This window comes from Chenopodium album, chromosome 22 (assembly GCF_948465745.1).
Source record: "Chenopodium album chromosome 22, dcCheAlbu1.1, whole genome shotgun sequence".
NCBI classification, from domain to species: domain Eukaryota; kingdom Viridiplantae; phylum Streptophyta; class Magnoliopsida; order Caryophyllales; family Amaranthaceae; genus Chenopodium; species Chenopodium album.
In genome coordinates, this window is record NC_137855.1 from 30,094,571 (window position 1) to 30,116,312 (window position 21,742).

General features: G+C 39.1%; 1 protein-coding gene across 1 annotated transcript; it reads right to left on the reverse strand.

Moving 5' to 3' along the window:
* Nucleotides 1-15,355: 15,355 nt before the first annotated feature.
* LOC145604154 (uncharacterized) lies at nucleotides 15,356-17,101 on the reverse strand. Its single transcript, XM_081660102.1, has one exon. It carries the CDS (start codon nucleotides 17,099-17,101, stop codon nucleotides 15,356-15,358), a length of 1,746 nt encoding a protein of 581 aa, XP_081516228.1.
* Between the last annotated feature and the right edge of the window lie 4,641 nt (nucleotides 17,102-21,742).

Below are 21,742 nucleotides of genomic sequence, written 5' to 3' on the forward strand. Positions count from 1 at the left end.
GAGTGACAATAAATCTTCTAGAAATTTTGAGAAAATACATTGTGATTTATGGGGTCCATATAGACATGTTTCGTCGTGTGGAGCTCGTTATTTTTTTACTATTGTTGATGATTATTCAAGAGCAGTTTGGATTTATTTGTTAATTGATAAAACTGAGGTGTTTCAAATGTTTATGGCCTTTGTTGCTATGGTTGAAAGGCAATTTAATCAAACAATTAAAATTGTTCAAAGTGATAATGGAACCGAATTTAATTGCTTGATTGATTTTTTCATTGCTACTGGTATTATTTTTCAAACCTCTTGTGTCGGAACCCCTCAACAAAATGGGAGAGTAGAACGAAAACATAAACATATTCTTAATGTAGGGAGAGCCTTGAGATTTCAAGCCAAATTACCTATATATTTTTGGGGTGAATGTGTTTTGGCCGCCGCTCATTTAATTAACCGTACCCCGACACCTCTCTTACAAAACAAAACTCCTTTTGAACTCCTATTCAATAAACCTCCTTCATTTGATGCTATTCGTACCTTTAGATGTTTGTGTTTTGCTCATAATAAAAAAACCAAGGGGGATAAGTTTGCTAGTCGGAGTCGAAAATGTGTATTTTTGGGGTATCCTTTTGGGAAGAAGGGGTGGAGATTATATGATCTTGAGAGTAAAGAATTTTTTGTTTCGCGTGATGTGAAATTTGTGGAAGATATTTTTCCGTTTGGGTGTCCGGAGGACATTAATATTGATGTGGGTATGCATGATGTGTCGGAAGATGTGCATGTTGATTTTGCGGAGTTATATGAGGATGTTGAAAGTGTGGCTGTTTTTGAGCCTCTTGGGGAGGAGTCCACGGCAATGGGGGGCACCCAGCCAGCTGCCGCAGGTACACCGAGCAGCCCCCAGCATTCCAGCTCTACCCAGCCCGCTGGAAATGCTGCGGACGCTGCCTCGACCCTGCAGGATAGCAGCAGTTGTGCTACACAGCACGCTGCCAGCCCCAACACCCCGCAGCAGCTTCCAAATGCCACGGACCAGCAGCCTGATATGGGCCGTGGGTTTAGGGAGAAATATTGTTCGGTCTTGCTTCGTGATTTTGTCACTTCGGTTTTTGCTAATAGTCCATCTCCGTCTTCCAACCGGTCTCCAGGTACTCCTTATCCTTTAGCACATTATATACATTGTGACAAATTTTCTGTGAATTATCGGAAGTTTATTTCAGCTGTTGTTCAGACTAAGGATCCGACCACTTTCAAAGAAGCTATGCAATTTGAAGGATGGCGTCAGTCCATGAATGAAGAAATTCGAGCCTTAGAGAACAATGGTACTTGGACTTTGGAGCCTTTTTCCCCTGGAAAAAAGGCACTAAGGTGTCAATGGGTCTATAAGACCAAGTTTCTTTCTAATGGTGAAGTTGAGCGCCTCAAATCTCGTTTGGTGGTATACGGGAATCATCAGAAAGAAGGTGTATATTATGATGAGACATTTGCTCCGGTTGTTAAGATGACAACGGTTCGTACTATTCTTGCTATTGCGGCCGCCAAGAATTGGGAAATTCACCAAATGGACGTCCACAATGCATTTCTTCATGGTGACTTGGATGAAGAAGTGTACATGAGATTGCCACCCGGTTTTCAAAGCTCGGATCCCACATTGGTTTGTAGATTGAGGAAGTCACTATATGGTTTGAAGCAAGCACCTCGATGTTGGTTTGCTAAACTCACCACGGCCTTGAAACAGTATGGTTTCAAACAATCTTACTCTGATTATTCTTTATTCACTCATACTACTCGTGATACTCAGATTACAGTTTTAGTCTATGTTGATGATTTGATTATTTCTGGGAATGATTCCGCTGCATTGAAAGTTTTTAAGGCCTATTTGTGTGACTGTTTTAAGATGAAGGATCTAGGTCCTTTAAAATATTTTTTGGGGATTGAAGTGGCTCGTAGCTCTGCAGGTTTATTCTTATGTTAGAGAAAATATACTCTGGATATTATTTTTGAGACAGGTTTATTAGGTGCGAAGCCTAGTGGTTTTCCCATGGAGCAAAATCACAAACTCGGATTGGCAACAGGCGATTTTCTTTCTGATCCAGAGTCTTATAGAAGGCTTGTTGGTCGTCTGATCTATCTTACTGTCACACGCCCTGATTTGGCGTATTCAGTTCATATTTTGTCTCAATTTATGCAGCAACCTCGTAGTGAACATTGGGATGCTGCAATGAGGGTGGTTCGATACTTGAAAGGGTCTCCCGGACAAGGTATTTTATTGAGCTCTGATTGTGATTTAAATCTGCAGGGTTGGTGTGATTCAGATTGGGCAGCTTGCCCTCTGACTCGTCGTTCTTTATCTGGTTGGCTTGTTTTCCTTGGAAAATCTCCAATTTCATGGAAAACTAAGAAGCAACCTACAGTTTCTTTTTCTTCTTCAGAGGCCGAGTATAGGTCTATGTCTTCGTGTTCTAAAGAGCTAAAATGGGTGAAAGCTTTGTTGTTGAGTCTTGGAGTACAACATCCGAAGGCAATTAAGTTATTTTGTGATAATGAAGCAGCTCTGCACATTGCAAAGAATCCAGTTTTTCATGAACGGACAAAGCACATCGAGATTGATTATCACTTTGTTCGTGATGCAATTACAGAGGGGTGGATTTCTACATCTCATGTTCCGAAATCTTCACAGCTTGCGGATATTTTTACAAAAGCTCTTGGGAAAGCACAGTTTGATTACCTTCTTTCCAAGTTGGGCACTTACGATCCGAGCGCTCCAACTTGAGGGGGGGTATTGAGATATGATAGTATATTTAGTTTGATATGATAATATTTCCATATTCTATTTTAGTTATTTTTCGGAAGATCCTAAGTTATCTTGTGATACTAGGACTACGACTTGTATTGGCTATATATTTCCCAAGGTTTTAATGAGAAGGCAAGCAATATCTTTCTATTTCTTCAATTCGACTCCTTAAAATTATCCATGATATGGAGTTGTGGAATAAAGTTGCCGTGTGTAAGCTCTTATGGGCTATTTCATATGCAAAAAAGATAAGCTCTGGGTTAGATGGGTTGATGCTCATTATGTTAGAGGCAGGAATTTGGATGAGGTGCATTGTCAAGCTATGTCTTGGGCTTTGAGGAAAATCTTTGATTGTATGAATCTAATTAAGAGTGCTGGTGGCTAGGACAACTTTGTCAAAGGGGGTTGCTTTTCTATTAAGAGTATGTATAAGTTTCTTCATGGCATTCATGATAAAATCAGCTGGAGCAGGGTGATTTGCAATAATCAGGCTTCCCCTTGAAGCTTATTTATTACTTGGCTAGCTATCTACAATAGACTACCTACCCTGGACAAGCTTTCTGCCTGGGGTATCGCTTCTGATACTGTGTGCAAACTGTGTGGTACTTGTGCTGAGTCTTGTTTTTCCGATGTACATTCTCTGCTCAAATTTGTGTTGCTGTGCTTCAGACTTTGCATTGTCAGAGAAGTCCTGGCTCCTTTTTTTCAGAGCTGCATTGGGCTATCAAATGTGGGAAAAGAGGGGCTGCTAAACACAAGTTTTTTTTTTTTAATGTTTATGCTGAGAGCTTTTATGCTATTTGGATCCAGAGGAATGAAGTTATTTTTAATCAATACCATAGGTCTGCCGATGCTTTGATGAGAGATATTTCCTTTAAAGTGGCTTGCAGGTGTAATGATAGGTAGTGTGAGATCCTTATTATTGTAAAGTGATCTTTGTTCGTTTTTTGTAGGTGTTTTGGCTGCTAGTTTTTAGTGTAATATTTTGTTCTCTTGGTGATTAATAAAATCTTTTTTAATTGCCAAAAAAATGGTCAAAAAATCCATTTGATAAAATACAAAATATATATATAACAAAAGAATAAGAGTTACTAGAATGAACAAATGAAGTTATTTAATTACTTAGTAATTTCTTAATATTACTTGTATTTAAGGAATTTGAGTTACTTTTATGGACAAATTAAGGTTGTTCTTATGAATTAAATAGGGTTACTCCAAAAAAAAAAAAATGGTTACTCTTATAATCATACAAATAAATAAATATTACACTTATAACTAATGTGGCCACACCGCACGTGTGACTTGCCATACTAATCTACAATGATTAAAATTTATTTAATTTTAACTAAACTGAACATATTCCAGGTAAATTTAATAAATAAATAAAAAATGGAGCAAGAAATAAAATACGGATCGGAAGAAATACATACTAGTAATAGTTTTTTAAAAATCCTAACAAACAGTATAAATGTAGAAACCAACTTAATTAAAAATAAACAAAACTAAAATTTGTAAACGTACTTAGTAGATTCATCAAAATAGCTAAGGAGTAGTGAAGCCAAGCAAATTTCATGTTGAGTATCTTCCTCACCGGAAGCAAAATATTCTCAAAAAAAGCAAAATAATATCAAGTCATTGAGACCATAATTGCGTTTTTGGACGGAGACAGTGACTACTCACCAATTCACCATTAAGCAACCATCCGAAAAGATCTTGTTTGAATCGTCTCAATATAAATCTTATTAATATCTAATTTTTTTTTAATTATTTTTTTTCAATAAATGATTGCATGTTGATAATTAGAGATATTAAATGTTAAAATTGTACATTGTAATATGAATACGTGATATAAGAAACTAGTCAACTACGGAATAAAAAGGAACGGATGAGTACATGTATAAACTTGAAATATATAAAATGCTCCATAATGGAAAAAGTAAGCCACAAAAGTTGGTTATGCGAATCAACTGAACTGAACTGAATTGAAGTGAACTGAATTGAGCTGAACTGAACTGAACTGAAATGAACTGAAATGAATATTTTATAAGAGAAGGAAATTAGGAGCTGAACGGAACTGAACTGAACTGAATTGAACTGAACTGAATTGAGCTGAACTGAGCTGAACTGAACTGAACTGAACTTAATTGAACTGAACTGAACTGAGCTGAGTTGAACTGAACTGAATTGAATTTCAACGTAAGAGAACAGACCCTTACTTACTTCGTTTTATATAAAGGCCTATTAACTACATTGTATTAAATTAAGAATATAAACACATATGAACAATTTTGAATAAATGAGCCAAATAAAATACTCCCTCTGTTTTTTTTTTATATGCATAGTTTGACCGGCACATTTGCCAAGACGTTACCTTGACCATATATATCTTTAATTATGTATTAGTGAAAATAGTAACAAAATTATATTATGAAACTAGACATTATGACAAATCTAATGATATATAATATAACAACATTTATTCATTTTTTAGAGGTGAAAAAATTAAGTCAACCATGATATGTGAATAGTGCAATTGTCAAAGTGATGCATATAAAAAAAACGGAGGGATTCGTAATCAAGTCAATGGCCTCAAGGCATCTTGCTTTAATTCGACTCCTTAAAATTATCTCACTTGTACTTTTTACTTGTTCATCACAATATTTGTCGGTTTGTCCATCATCTGTCAATCCACAACACAATGAATAACATATTAAGTATAGATGTGAAGTTTAATTTACGTTAATAAATAAGAATGAATGAACATTAACATCCTAACAAAATCACACAATCACTATGTATGACTCTTAATTAAATTTTGAGATTAGACAAACACTAGATAATTCTCAAGCCATGCTTAATTTATAAAATTGATGGTAATTGATATTTAAATATAGAAGCCACTAGAAAAATGAAATCAAAAGTCAATCAAAATTAACGATAAATTTTCTAGGCATCTTCAAAAATCTTAAAAAACAAAAACACATCTAATATAAATTGTAGAATCAATGAATGAGGAGCCTCCAAAACTCCACTCTTAATTCTCATGCATTCCCTGCTCCTGTATTTTTGTCAGTCCTGTTGAAACTACCATCACGAAAACCATTAAAGCTCTCTTAATCCGCCAGGTATCATCAGTTCATCACTATATATTGAAGTGTTGAAATTCATGGTTTTCTTAATCTTAATTTAAATTTGGTGTTTATTTTATTTAAACAGGCGAAAGATTCGTGTTACAGTGGGATTGTGGGAAATCGTTGACAATGGATGATATGTTTGATAGAGTTCAGGTAATTTGTTTCGAAATTAAAATGCTATCCATTCTCTTTTCATGAACCAATTTTGTTGTTTTAAGTTGAAATTGCAAATAATTAATAGGAAAATTTGGGAGAAAGGTCCTTTTAAGTGGTCGACCTTGTGAGAAAGGTCCTTTTATAAAAAAGGTGGCACAAAAGGTCCTTATATCATGTTTGGGTTGTGAGGAAGGTCCTTTCACCATTTTCCGGCGTTGACTTTTCTATTTTCCGGCCAAAAAAAAGCCACGTGTAAAGCATGTGACTTATTAAGTTCCCTTTTTTCCCTATTTTCTCTCATTGTGGGGGAGAATTAGCCTTGAATTACTTTGAATAGCCTTCAATTTTAATTTACGGGATTGCAATTGAAGTTTTTGTGTTAATTGTTTTCAGATTTTAGGGTTTAATAGGGAAAAAAAGGGGAAAACAAGGGAAAAGAGGAGGGAGAAGAAAGAGAACCTAGATGTGACTTTTTTTGGCCGGAAAATAAAAAAGTCAACGCCGGAAAATGGTCAAAGGACCCTCCTTACAATCCAAACATGATATAAGGACCTTTTGTGCCACCTTTTTTTATAAAAGGGCCTTTCTCACAAGGTCGACCACATAAAAGGACCTTCCTCGCAAATTTTCCTAATTAAGAACAAATTTGTGTTATTGGATGTTCTACCGATTCTATCTGTCATGAGAATATAATCAATTTGTGGCTAATTTGACACTTTGCTTTTCAACATCCAATATCAAATTATTTTTTAATGTTATACATATTCCTCTATATTTGGGATTTTTTTTTTTTTTGTAAGTCCTCTTTTTCGGATGCAGGGAGATGGTACTGGAGGGTGTTATTAGGGATGAAAGAGTGATACTCCTGGCTGTTGCGGTGAGAAGAGTGACATAGGGTCCTTAGGTGCAGGCGCTTGCTGCGCAGCCCGAGATTGATCTTGCTAGAGAGCTGGGATACCATAGTGTGGAATTAGAAAGTGACTCTATGGAATTTGTAAGTGATACTTGCTCTAAGTGTCTAATGATTAGGGAGAGAACTCCTATGTCCCTGATTGTGGATGAGATTAAAGAGGCAAAGGGGTATTTGCTCATATTGCTTGTAATCATATTAAAATGACTATAGTTGTTCCGGGTGAGCTCCGATACCGTGATGTCTTGGGATTGATAAAGGTTTACCGTCCAATTTGATGCCTGCACAGTCAGCATAGATAATCTAGCCCGGGGGGTTATCCGGGAATAACCGCTCCGATGCTAAAGTTAGTAATCTAAGGAAGAAAGTATGAAGAGAGAGAAAGGGTGTAGAGAGAGAGAGAGAGAGAGAGAGAGAGAGATATTGTACCTTAATTATGAAAATGTGCCTGGATATATATAGGGGAATAACCAAGCAGGTGCCACCTATCCTTATAGGTGGCACACCGACCTTGTAGGTAGCAGGTGCCTACGTGGTTTTAAGCAGCTCTCCACGTGGCCGAGAAACCGGCCATTGTAGATGTTAAGCTGGTTTGCTAATTGCTGGCTAATTAGTAACATTTAAGCCACTTAACGGCCAAAGAGCTAGGTTGTCGGTATTATCCCGTACAACTTGCCCCCCAAGTGGGGACGTTGATAGAATTCGACGTTCGCACTTTATGATATCGGCTGGGTTTTGTGGCTAAAGTACAACTAAAATGTGAGATGTAAAAAATCTCCGATTTGCCCCCAAAGTGAGCGAAGTACCGATAGTGCTTTGCTCAGTACAAATAAAATGTGAGATTTAAAAAATCTCCGATTTGCCCCCAAAGTGAGCAAAGTATGGTAGTGCTTTGCTCAGTACAAATAAAATGTGAGATTTAAAAAATCTCCTTTTTGCCCCCAAAGTGAGCAAAGTATGGTAGTGCTTTGCTCAATACAAATAAAATGTGAGATTTAAAAAATCTCCGATTTGCCCTTGGGGTTCGACATTTTGCTTAAGTATTAAGGTTTAACCTTATTGGACATAGTAATGGGCGGGAAAAATTGAAAAAAAGTAGAATGGAGTGGGGCACGTGTCAAACCGAGCGTGTTTTGATGAAGAGGTGCTTTTATCTCCACCGTTGGATTTCATGCACCAAATGTCAAATCGAAATACTGTTCATCGGGGGTATAAATAAGGAATACGAACATTTTCCTCATTTGATCTTAGGTTTGTGAAAATTTGGCAACAAATTCTCCAAAAATTCCCAAAAATATACTTCTTTTGTTGTTCCGCGTAATCTCTAGTACGAAGATACTCTGGGCTCATACTCTGGTCGACGGATTCCAGTTGCTTCAAGCTTTGGTTGCTTCAGTTTGTTCTTTGCGATTCGTCGAAGTTGTTCGCTTGGTGTAGAGGTAAAAAACTTCGAATTTCTCTTTTTAATTTGTTTGTTCGATATTTGTAACTTGTATGTAGTGGGTTTTGTGATGTTTCTGCATTTGTTGAGTTGGTTATGCGTAAATCTATAAAGAATTCTGTTACAGGTGAGGCCTGTGAGGCTGACCCGTTTGTGCACTTGTCCTCAGCGTCAGAAAAGGAAGTTAAAAAGCCTTCTTGGTCTGTTAACCTTGGTATATTAGAAGACATTGATCTTGTTGAACTTGAGTCTGTCAGTGTTATTGAGGATGTTGATTCATATATCTTCCTCGACGAATACGGCTCTAATCTTGGTAAAATTGGCGTCAAGAATATAACAATGCTGAGAACTAAGCGTCCTAGCCTTGACCCTAATCAAGCTGAGAGCGCTGATAGGCGTCCTGGCAAAGAACCTATTGTTGACCCTGAAGCCGAAGTGTCCGACATCAACGAAGAGGATGTAGAATCTATTGAACGCAGCCTAGCGTCTGACAGGGACGAAGACTCAGATGAAGAGGGCGGAGGGAGTGAAGATCAAGGGGAGGATGAAGAGGCCGGTGATAGTCAACAACAGTTTGGATCCGGTAATGAAGAGACAGATTCAGATATAAACGAAGACATCAATGTCGGCGAGCAAATCATTGCCGAGGAAGCATTAGATGAGGGCTACAACTCAGAAGATGACGATGAGAAGCATCGACGTCCCCTAGAACTAGCTGACAACATAAAGTTAAAGACCGTTAAGGTTGATGATAAATGGCTAGTTACCGCTACCGAAAAAGATTATTGTGGTGTCCGGAAGAGATTCTTCAAGCTTCCTGACGGCTATGCTCTTACTATACCGTCTTCTGGTAACACTGTGTTTGATTGCCCAGAAGGGCATATTGCCGTGTACGCTGAACATCTGGAGTTTGGACTCCGTTTTCTGCTTCACCCCTTTATCGAGACGATATTTAAAGCCTGGAATATTTGTATTGCTCAGCTAACACCGACAGATGTCCGCAATATTGTGTCCTTGGTGTGGACCATGATATATATGGATTTTCCGTTAACTTTGAATCTGGTACGCAAGCTTCAGCGACTTAAGAAAGACAGCCAATCTGGTGGTCTCTTTATACCGCTACCGGTAAGATTACAGTGTGGCCAAAGCTGACCAGCTGTAAGAAATGGCAGAAACAATTTTACTTTTTGAAGGTTCCTGATAACTTTGGGTTACGAAGGACCTTCCATCTTCCTCATACCTGGCTTGATACACTTAGGGATAGGAAGTTAGGCAAGCTTGAACGAAAAGCCTTTCGGTTTTTTGAATGTATGTATGTTAATGAAGGCAGTAAAGTAAAGGCCGTTCCAAGGGAGTGGCTGTCCAACTGTAATTATATCCTGGGCAACGCTCCCCTGTCTCATGTCGGTCTCTGCCATATTGATGCAATGGGTATGATTTAAAGTCATTCTTTTCTTTTCTTTTTTTTTTCTTTTTTTTTATTTCATTTTTTAACTTTGTGTCTTCTATTTATGTTATGATTCTTCTCGTTACTGACCTTCCGGGCCGTGGCTAACCTTTGAATGTTTTAGAAAACTTACCCTTGTGCATCATGTCAATGTCGTCAGTTCATGGTTTTAAATAGTACCGGTATTAAGTTTATTGCCTTTTTATTTTGTATTAATTTGTTCATATTTTAACCAGGTGTCGACAAGCTAGATAACGCACGGCTCGGACTTCACCCTGACGACAGTGTCAAGCATCAGTGTCTGCCCAATCTTAAGCACAAACTCGACAACCTTCCCAAGTTTGCTATCAGGGCTCAAAAAGGTAGGCAAAGAAATAGAAGAGACATGACTGCTCTTTCGCAATCGAAGCCAGCTAGGTCCTCTATCCTCCCCCTTAGAAGGGATGGTGGTGCTGGTAAATCCAAAAGGGCTTCTTCAACAAGCAGCCGTGTTCAATCTAAGAAGCAAAAGACGACTCCTGCCTCTGACCAGCAAACAACTCAGCCAAAGGATTCTGCTGCCGAGCTGAGTGTTATGAACTTAGACGAGGACGATGTCGGACTTGTCGTCCTTGCAGCCACCTCACACAAACGCTGAGAGGATCATTTCTGTTACGAAGGAGATTCCCCAAGTGAATATCGGCTATCTGGTCTTAGCACCCATAATGTGTTTGTTCCTGCCTCTGTATCGAAATTCATCAAGGTACCACATGTGAAAATTCCTTAGGAAGTAGCTGATGAGTTTTTAGACTTTCCTACTGGGAACTCCAGTGAACCTTGGCGTCCAAACTTGACGGTGAACAGAGGTGAGTCTGTTTATTCTGATGATCCTTCATCTGGGGACAGCCTTGGTTGGAGAATGTTGAGAGATCTGCCCACTCCAACTGATAGGCCTACAAGTCGGTTCGTGGCTCCCTGTGGTCAAATGATGAACAACTTGCTCAAGGTAGTTACTTGGGACTTTTTTTATCCCATATATATATATATATATATATATATATATATATATTTTGCTTATTTACTTAACCTCTTCTGTTTTTTACTTATATATACAGACCGTCAACTCCGCCGTTGAGGTTGTTCATATGTAAAAGCATTATCAGAGGCAGGCAGACAAGGCTGAAATTGTTTTGAAGAAGACTGATGAGGAGCGTAAGGCCCATAATGCCGAGATTGAAGGTTATAAGGGCAAACTGAAGGTGCTGGAAGGCAAGGTAGCTGACCGTGATGAATTGTTCAAGAAGCTGGAGGACCAAACTCAGCTAAAAGCTCAAATTGCTGATCTTGAGCAGAAATTAGAGGCTGAGAAGGAGAGCAGAAAAAGGGCCGAGCACAACCTTGAGCTTATGCGCTCGGAGAAACCTGCCATAAAGTTTAGGGCTGTCAACCAATTTCTGAAATCAGATCTGTACCGTGTAAGCTGGTTGACCGCTATACCGGTAGTAGGGTTGCAACGCATCGGTGCATATGCAAGGCCGAGGAGTGGGGTGAGGACAGATGGCAGGTAGTGGAGGATGCTTACAGCTCTGACCGACATCTATCTCCTACCAGCTACGAGAAAGATTATTTTGATGATCCTCCCAGCCTTGATACTATGAAGAACCTTGACCCTTGCAGCCTTCCCGACGAAGAATTTGATGACGCCATTCTTGCTACCCCTTCGCACGATGACGGTTTGGAGAAGGAGTCTGAGGCTAAGCAGGTTAAAAGCGTTTGGCAGTCATCACCAAGTTCGTCATGTGGCTCTAGTTCTGTTTGTTGTTTGACTGTACAATTTTAGTTTATATTTTATGTATTTAAGGTTGACATATGTATCCGTTTTTGTCCGATAAGGGACTTAAGCCCATCTGGGTGATGGCTGTCGATTACAGACAATTTATTATCTTTACTTTTGTTTTTTGCTTGTCATATCCCGAACTTTGTCTGTACTTTGGATGTATTAATGCTTTATCTGCATATTTTTGCTAAAATATTTATGTTTATGTTTTCTGAACTCTGGTATAATCGCTTATCACCTTTATTGCCCCTTAGTATGACGAGTAAATGTGTTAGAATTTTGTCGTTAAACTAGTATGGTAGATGAACTGTTTCGTGCCGATAGTAAATTTATGCTCAACTGATCTCAAGCGTATCTCCCCTTACTGTATGGCCCTTAAGCTTATGTGGATTGACTTTACAGATTGTGCCGTTATTTCTCTTAAGTAGAGCTTTCCGATTATACTGCGACCTTTAGCAGGCTGAGCAACGACAGAGACCGTCTATTCAACTCACCTTCAGGTGCATTTGGTATCCAACCATCTCGACACTTGAATGGCTGCTTCGGCTAGCTAGGCCGTTTACACGTCCATATCGAAAGTGGGCAGATGGTTCTAAATTGCCGCTTTGCGTATTCTTATTGACGGCCTTTAGCCAAAATAGATTTTGCTTACAAATTAGCCCTCCTTAAGAAACACAAATCACAAAAAATACGACTACTAGTTATGCCTATATCCTACTTGATACACACATTACGAATTAAACATAACTATTACAAATCACACATAGCTAAACATAGTATTTTTTCAGCACAACTGCGTTCCAAACATTCTTTAACTGTACCCCATCCAACGTCATGAGACGGTAGGATCCTTGACGTATTGTCTCATATATTTGGTAGGGTCCTTCCCAGTTGGCCGTGAACTTTCCTTCGACATTTCCCTTTCCTGTTGCCGCCGTTCTACGCAGAACTAGATCTCCGTCTTCTAACGGCCTATGATTGACGCGCTTGTTATAGGCTTGACTCATTCTGTTTTTGTAAGCTGCAGATTTAATAGAGGTCGTTAATCTAACTTCCGGTAGAAAGTCTAACTGTTGCCGTAATAATACGTCATTTTGATCTGCGCAGAAGTGTTAAATTCGAAATGTTGGTAACCCTACTTCTGCATGAATTACTGCCTCTGATCCAAAAGCAAGATTGAAGGGCGACTCGCCTGTTGTTTCTTTGGTTGTCGTCCTGTTAGCCCATAATATTTCCGGTACTAAATCTACCCATAGGCCTTTAGAATCTTCAATTTTCTTTTTTAGGGCGCTTAAAATCTGCTTATAGCGGCTTCAGCTTGGCCATTAGACCGAGGATGGCAGACTGCAGCATAAGAAAACTTTACTTTGTATATGCCTAGAAAGTTTTTTACCGGATTGCATTCAAATTGAGAACCGTGATCGAACACCATTGCCATTGGTAATCCAAATTGGGTGAAGATATTTTTCCAGATAAACTTCTTTACCTCGTTCGCTGTTATCTTGACCACTGGTTCTGCTTCTATCCATTTTGTGAAGTAGTCTATCCCAACTATCAAAAACTTACGCCCTCCTGTTGCTGAGGTAAATGGGCCGACAATATCCATACCCCATTGCGCAAACGGAATCGGATTGAGGATAGGAGTTAGGTCATTAGGTGGTTGATTTATTGCCGGTTTCTGGTATTTATCACATTTTTTGGCGTAGGCTAGAGTGTTCGCATTCATTCTTGGCCAGTACTACCCCCTTTTCATTGCTTCTAACGACATTGATCGGCCCCTAGAGTGATTTCCGCAATCACCTTCGTGAATTTCCTCTATTAATCTTGCTGATTCGTATGCCGTAAAACATCTTCTTAGCGGCAATGAGAAACCCCTCTTGTATAACATACCTCGGAACATAACAAACCAAACGCTATCTTTCTTGATTTTTTGCGCCTCGTTTTTATCTGTGGATAGTACACCTTGCACTTTGTAGGCCAATATATCTTCATACCATTCACGGCTTTCTGATACGCAATTTACTTGTTTGTGTGTCTCTTCGTCTATACTTTTTTGTTTTAGAACTTCAACCATTACCGTGCGTTCTAAGTCGTTGAAGCTAGAACTTGCAAGCTTTGCCAATGCATCTGCTTGAGTATTTTTTCCACGAGGTATCAGGTTGATCACGAAGTGGTCAACTGTTGTTGTTATGCTTCTGAGTTTAGCTAACTATGCTATCATTGTTGGTTCACGGGCTTCGTATCCACCACTGAAATGGCTGGCTACCAACTGCGAATCTGTAGATAACTCAACCCTCTTTGCTTCTGCCGCTATGCATAATTGAACTCCTGCTATCGCCGCTTCATATTCGGCTTCGTTATTGGAGGCCTTGAATTTGAAACGAATTGCGTATTCGAATATATCTCCTTGTGGGGAAGTGATGATGATACCGGCCCCAGACCCAGTTGAGGCCGATGAGCCGTCAACTGATACCTTCCACGTGCCGATTTCATCTTCCTCTTTAGTGTAAGAAGTTTCTACTATGAAGTCTGACAAAGCCTGGGCTTTAATCGACACTCTTGGCTTGTAAATTATTGCATACTCCGATAACTCTATTGCCCATTTCAGCAGACGGCTGAAGGTGTCCATTTTCTGAAGGGATTTTTCTAGCGGTTGATTTGTCAGAATTTCAACGGTATGCGCATCAAAGTATGGTCGCAATTTTCTTGCCGCTATGACTACTGCATACGCGGTTTTTTCTACTAGAGGGTACCTCCGCTCCGCGGCATTTAGCACATGGCTCACAAAATATATGGGTGTCTGTAATTTCTTGCGCTCCACTAATAAGACTGCCGCTAGCGTTTTCGGAGATGCTGAAATGTAAAGTTGCAGCGTTTCTTCCATTTCTGGTCTGGCAATTGTAGGCAGTGATCGTAAATGGTTTTTGACTGCTTCTAGTGCTTTGACCTGCTCCGGTCCCCAAACAAAAGTTTTGTTCTGGTAACGCTTTGTCGGCTGATTTGCTGATGAATCTCGTTAAAGCTGCCATCCGCCCGTTAACTTTTGTATGTCTTTAATGGATTTCGGCTGCGGAAGGTTGAGTATGGCCTCAATTTTATCGAGGTTTGCATCTATTCCTCTCTCACTTACCATAAATCCTAAGAACTTTCCAGACCTAACGCCAAAAACACACTTCTCAGGGTTTAACTTCATTCGGTATTGTCGCAGAATATCGAATGTTTCCCTTAAGTCTTCGACATGATCTTTGGCTAAGCGGCTTTTTACGATGGAGTCATTCACATACACCTCTACATTTCTTCCCTTTTGGTGCGCAAAAACTTTGTCAACTAGCTTCTGATATGTTGCTCCGGCATTTCGCAACCCAAAGGGCATTGCTCTGTAACAATAAACTCTGGCATCAGTTATAAATGCCGCCTTGCTCCGATCCGGCTGATAGAGGCTGACTTGGTGGTATCTGGAAAAAGCGTCCATGAAGCTCAAAAGGGCGTGGCAGGACGTGGAATCGACTAGGCGATCTATTCTCGGTAGGGGATAACAGTCTTTTGGACAAGCTTTATTTAAGTTCGTAAAATCCACGCACATTCTCCACTTTCCTGACGGTTTTTTGACCATAACAACATTAGCTAACCATTCTGGATATGTGCACGGCTCTATAAAACCCGCCGCTAACAACTTGTTAACTTTTTCTTGTATGGCTTCAATTTTTTCTGTGGAGAAGTTCCTTTTCTTTTGTCGTACCGGCCTAGCCTGTCCACATTTAACTTATGTACCATTACATCGGGGTGGATTCCTGGCATCTCGTCGGCCGAGAAGGCGAAAACATCAGCATTCTCCCTCAGGAGCCCGACTAGATGGCATTGCATCTTGGCGTCCATGTCGGATCCGATTTTCACCGTCCGATTTGGGACTCCTGGTTGCAGCTCAACTTCAATAGTTTCTCCTCCCGGCAATGGTCTAGGGACGGTTACGGGCCTTGTGTCGAAGTTCGTCATTGCCAGGTCATGTGCGGGTGGGGATCGATCTCTTTTCTGATTGTTCGGGCTCATCGAAATTTGCCTGCATGGCTGTTTCAATGCCGACACGTAGCATTCTCTTGCCATGGTTTGGCTTCCTCTAACACGCACTATCCTGCCGGCATTAGAGACATACACCATCGTGAGGTGGTATGTCGAGACTACCGCTTGTGCATCATGAATCAACGGTCTACCAACAATAACATTATATGCTGACGACACGTCAACAATTAGGAATTTGGTCATCACATCCCGTGCCATGGATCCTTCTCCAATTCGGACCTGTAAGATGATGTTACCTTCGGGTCTAACAGTTGAACCATTAAAACCGATAACCGGGTACGACACCGGCGTTAAATATTTTCGACCTATCATCATAGCATCGAACACTCTTGCAAACAAAATATTCGCCGAGCTGCCCCCATCTATTAATGCGCGCTTGATGTCACACCCATTTATTGATAATATCAACACAAGCGGGTCATCATGGGGAAAAACTATACCCTTTGCATCTGCCTCAGAGAAGGATACAGATGGGATAAGTGCTGGCCGAGGTCGTTCATCCACCCCCAGTGCATTCACTATATGCTTGTATTCCGATAGGCTTTTCTTTGCGCCGCTAACAGATCCCCCGTGTACGGGCCCTTCGGTAATTACCTCTATGGTAATTTTACGTCCTAGGGGCGCAGTACCTTGCCGGTAAACATCAGCGTGACCCTGACGGTAGGTATCGTCTTGCATTGACAGGTCTCCTTGTTTCCGATATTCTGTTTGTCTTGTTGACGGTGCTAGCTGTCGGCTTGTTCCTGCGTGAGACCGGTATTGGGAAAGATGCCCCTTTTTAATAAGGTCCTCAATATTTTCTTTCAACTGGATACACTCCTCAGTGTAGTGGCTGACATCTTTGTGGAGCATGCAGTACTTCTTTAAATCTCGGCCCTTTGTTATCATTGGCGCCGGCCGATTCCACTCTTCCTTGTGCTGGTTTATTGAGTAGATAGCGGCCCTTGGTGTGTTCAGCTGAGTATAATTATTATACCGTCCCAAACCTCTAGCGGGTCTACTTGCCTTTTGCTGATTTTGTCTGCTAATCCCACCCACGTGGGTCTCGGGTGATGAGTAAGTGTTTTGCCGTCGAGACAGCTCTGCCGATGCTACCTGGTTGCCCGCCTTCAGAAGCTCTTCGCTCTTGATGTATTCACGAGCTTTGTTAAATGCTAACCCAAGATTGGGAAAGGATTTTCGTGCCATGTACCTCTTGAAATCACTGTCGGCTAAACCACTCATTAAAGCCATGACGGCTATCTCCTGCTGTAATTTCGGTATAGTATTGGCTTCATTATTAAAACGTCGGACGAAATCTCTCAATGATTCGTCCTTCCTTTGTCTGATAGACATAAGTTCCCCTGAGGTTCTTTGTCTTACGCTGTTGCTTATATATTGGCTTGTGAACAATTCGACAAGAGTATCGAAGCAGACGATGGATCCGGGTGGGAGATTGGTGAACCAGTCTGAAGCTGCCCCGACCAGTGTCGTTGGAAAGACTTTACACCACACGGCGTTGGTGTCGGTGTACAACAGCATATGGCTTTCAAAGGCCGCGATATACCTCTTTGGATCACCCTTGCCGTCATATGTGCATGTCTTTTTATTTTTTCCATTTGCTGATCGAGGACCTCTTGCATAAAGGGAGATGTCCTTGGTCGGACGATAGCTCTGGCTAGGTGCCTTGGCGGCCCACTGTTGGCCTCCTGTCGGTATGATTCTGATTCCCCCCTCTGCATGGTTCGCGTGACCTGTCGCTCAGAGGGTATCACCATCTCCTGTGGTGGTGGTCGTGGCTGAGGTTGCTGTCCAGCCTGATTGAATTGATCTTCGAGGTTCGTTGATGATTACGGGTGTTGTCGACCTTCTTTGAGGTTCCTTCGTGGCCGCAATCTCAGCCTCCCTCCTTTTCCGGGACATTACTTGCATGACTTTAGCCGTTATCTCCAACTCTTCTGGAGTGAATTCTCCCAAAGGATCCGAGGTTGTTGCCCGAGTTCTTTCCGGCGTTAGCGGTACATTTATAATGTCTTTATGAAGAAAGTGGGTCTCGTCCTCCACCGTTATCTCTGGTATGCTGTTTACGACCTTGTTGGTGTTAGTATTTAGGATGCCGCTATCATAATTCCGGTTTTCTGATTCTGGGATGGGTGTAGTTTCATTATTTCCTTCCATGACTGTTGGAGGTCTTTTTTGGACGATAGAAGTTATTACTATCCCCTCCTTCTAGCGCCAATTGTTCCGGGTGAGCTCCGATACCGTGATGTCTTGGGGTTGGTAAAGGTTTACCGTCCAATTTGATGCCTGCACAGTCAGCACAGATAATCTAGCCCGGGGGTTTATCCGGGAATAACCGCTCCGATGCTAAAGTTAGTAATCTGAGGAAGAAAGTATGAAGAGAGAGAAAGGGTGTAGAGAGAGAGAGAGATTGTACCTTAATTATGAAAATGTGCCTTGATATATATAGGGGAATAACCAAGCAGGTGCCACCTATCCTTATAGGCGGCACACCGACCTTGTAGGTAGCAGGTGCCTACGTGGTTTTAAGCAGCTCTCCACGTGGCCGAGAAACTGGTCATTGTAGATGTTAAGCTGGTTTGCTAATTGCTGGCTAATTAGTAACATTTAAGCCACTTAACGGCCAAAGAGCTAGGTTGTCGGTAATATCCCATACAATAGTTTCTCCTGTAGATGATATTGAACAGAGCTTTTTTAGGTCCTATTCGCAAGGTTTGATGAGCTTGGTAGAAATTGACGATTTGTAATTGATCATTAATAATTAATAAAATTCCCATCTTTCTCTAGGGAAAAAAAAAAAAAAGAATGAAATAGATGAATTCTGCTTTGATTTGAACTTGAATTCAGGTTGTAGTTTATAGTGTTGTATTTTATGGAGTACTCCTAAGTAAATAAAGTATACTCCGTTTTTGATTTAGAAGCATGTTACCTATACAATGTTTAGTTAATTATGTGTTAATGTGTGTTACCCAAAATTAAATTTTTTTACTTTTCTTGATCTTTGACCTATTGACTAAGGGGGAGTGGACTTTACAATGTTGTTAAGGGCTTTGGTTAAACGATGGAAGTAAAGTGGAATGACTAAGCCCAGTCAAAGACCAAGGAAATGGAAATAAAACCGACTTTAGGCAAACAAGGTGTTTTAATTTGAAAGGGAGAGTTGACGCCAAAAAAGATAATTGCTCAAAAGTTATGGGATTCAGCAGAAAACCACGTTAATTTTGCCTATAAATAAAAGTGAAGAAACCACAGAATGGGATCAACAAAACAATCAACAACAAGTTCATTTTCTTTAAAATTTCTAGCATCCTTAGTTTTCCCAAATTTGATTATATGTTGAATGGAAATTGTAACCATGAGATGATCGAACTAAAAATTATATGTTTTTTAAGTGCCACTAATTGTTTATTTATTTGCCGGATGGAAATTGCAACCATGAGATGGTCGAATTAATAATGTTATATTTTTTGGTGCACCTAATTTAATTTGTAGTCTTTTTATAGTTCAATATATATCCATGTATAGTTTAGTTTGGTACAATATTGTTGTTGGTAACTAATGTTGAAGGAGGAATTCTATTACTTGAAGCCGAAAATCCATGAACAATCAAATTGAAGATTTAAATTTACTAAAAAATGTATAATGACTTAATAGTTTTATTTGTAATCAATTATTTTTCTATTGGTTTAGGGGTTTAAGTTGTTAACCATTTTTTGTTCAACTAATATACATATATTTGTTACAAAATAAAAGCGCCAATTTGATTGTATACCAATGTACGTAGAGCTTTATTTGACCAGTAACACCTTTATTTAACAATAAGCGAAAATTTAATATTAAAATCATTGAGATGAATCTAATAAGTATCCTCATTATTAATTTTCATACGTAGTTTAAAACAAATGAAGTAATCCTAATAGTAATAGTTATAACTGTGCAGTCACACAATAATCTATAATATAATTATAGAGTTAGTTAATGAGGTTTCTCCAAAACCTCAATCCTCAACTCTCATGAATTTTATTTTATTTTATTTTTTATTTTTATTTTTATTTTTTTTTTTTTTTTTTGCTATAACCTCCTATTAAAAAACTTCCATGATATGGAGTTGTGGAATAAAGTTGCCGCGTGTAAGCTCTTATGGGCTATTTCATATGAAAAAAAGATAAGCTCTGGGTTAGATGGGTTGATGCTTATTATGTTAGAGGCAGGAATTTGGATGAGGTGCATTGTCAAGCTATGTCTTGAGCTTTGAGGAAAATCTTTGATTGTATGAATCTAATTAAGAGTAAGAGTGCTGGTGGCTGGGACAACTTTGTCAAAGGGGGTTGCTTTTCTATTAAGAGTTTGTATAAGTTTCTTCATGGCATTCATGATAAAGTCAGCTGGAGCAGGGTGATTTGCAATAATCAGGCTTCCCCTTGAAGCTTATTTATTACTTGGCTGGCTATTTACAACAGACTACCTACCCTGGACAAGCTTTCTGGCTGGGGTATCACTTCTGATACTGTGTGCAAACTGTGTATGTGGTACTTGTGCTGAGTCTATTGATCATTTGTTTTTCAGATGTACATTCTCTGCTCGGATTTGTGTTGCTATGCTTCAGACTTTGCATTGTCAGAGAAGTCCTGGCTCCTTTGTTTCAGAGCTGCATTGGGCTATCAAATGTGGGAAAAGAGGGGCTGCTAAACACAAGTTTTTTTAATGTTTTATGCTGAGAGCTTGTATGCTATTTGGATCCAGAGGAATGAAGTTGTTTTTAATCAACACCATAGGTCTGCCGATGCTTTGATGAGAGATATTTCCTTTAAAGTTGTTTGCAGGTGTAATGATAGGTAGTGTGAGATCCTTATTGTAAAGTGATCTTTGTTCGTTTTTTGTAGGTGTTTTAATTTTGCTGCTAGTTTTTGCTAGTTTTTGGTGTAATATTTTGTTCTCTTGGTGATTAATTTTTTAATTGCCAGTCAAATTAAAAAATCCATTTGAAAACATACAACATATATATATAACAAAAGAATAAGAGTTACTAGAATGAACAAATGAAGTTATTTAATTACTTAGTAATTTCTTAATATTACTTGTATTTAAGGAATTTGAGTTACTCTTAAGGACAAATTAAGGTTGTTCTTATGAATTAAATAGGGTTACTCCAAAAAAAAAAAAAAGGGTTACTCTTATAATCATACAAATAAATAAATATTACACTTATAACCAATGTGGCCACACCGTGCGTGTGACTTGCCATACTAATTTACAATGATTAAAATTTATTTAATTTTAACTAAACTGAACATATTCCAGGTAAATTTAGTAAAAAAAAAAAAAAAAAAAAAAAAAAAGGAGCAAGAAATAAAATACCGATTGGAAGTACATACTAGTTATAGTTTTTTTTAAAAATCCAAACAAACAGTATAAATGTAGAAACCAACTTAATTAAAAATAAACAAAACTAAATTTTGTAAACGTACTTAGTAGATTCATCAAAATAGCTAAGGAGTAGTGAAGCCAAGCAAATTTCATGTTGAATATCTTCCTCACCGGAAGGAAAATATTCTCTAAAAAAGCAAAATAATATCAAGTCATTGAGACCATAATTGCCTTTTTGGACGGAGATAGTGACTACTCACCAATTCACCATTAAGCTACCATCTGAAAAAAAATCTTGTTTGAATCGTTTCAATATAAATCTTATTAATATCTATTTTTTTTAATTATTTTTTTCAATAAATGATTGCATGTTGATAATTAGAAATATTAAATGTTAAAATTGTACATTGTAATATGAATACGTGATATAAGAAACTTGTCAACTAAAAAGGAACGGATGAGTACATGTATAAACTTGAAATATATAAAATGCTCCATAATGGAAAAAGTAAGCCACAAAAGTTGGTTATGCGAATCATATTCCGTGCATTGTAGTACTATAAATAAATGATGCTACCACCAATATTTAAGAATACAAACTAAAGTCAC

What these genes read in the sequence shown, in the direction of transcription:
- LOC145604154 (XM_081660102.1), bottom strand. Translation starts at nt 17,101, where the DNA reads ATGTCTATCAGACAAAGGAAGGACGAATCATTGAGAGATTTCGTCCGA.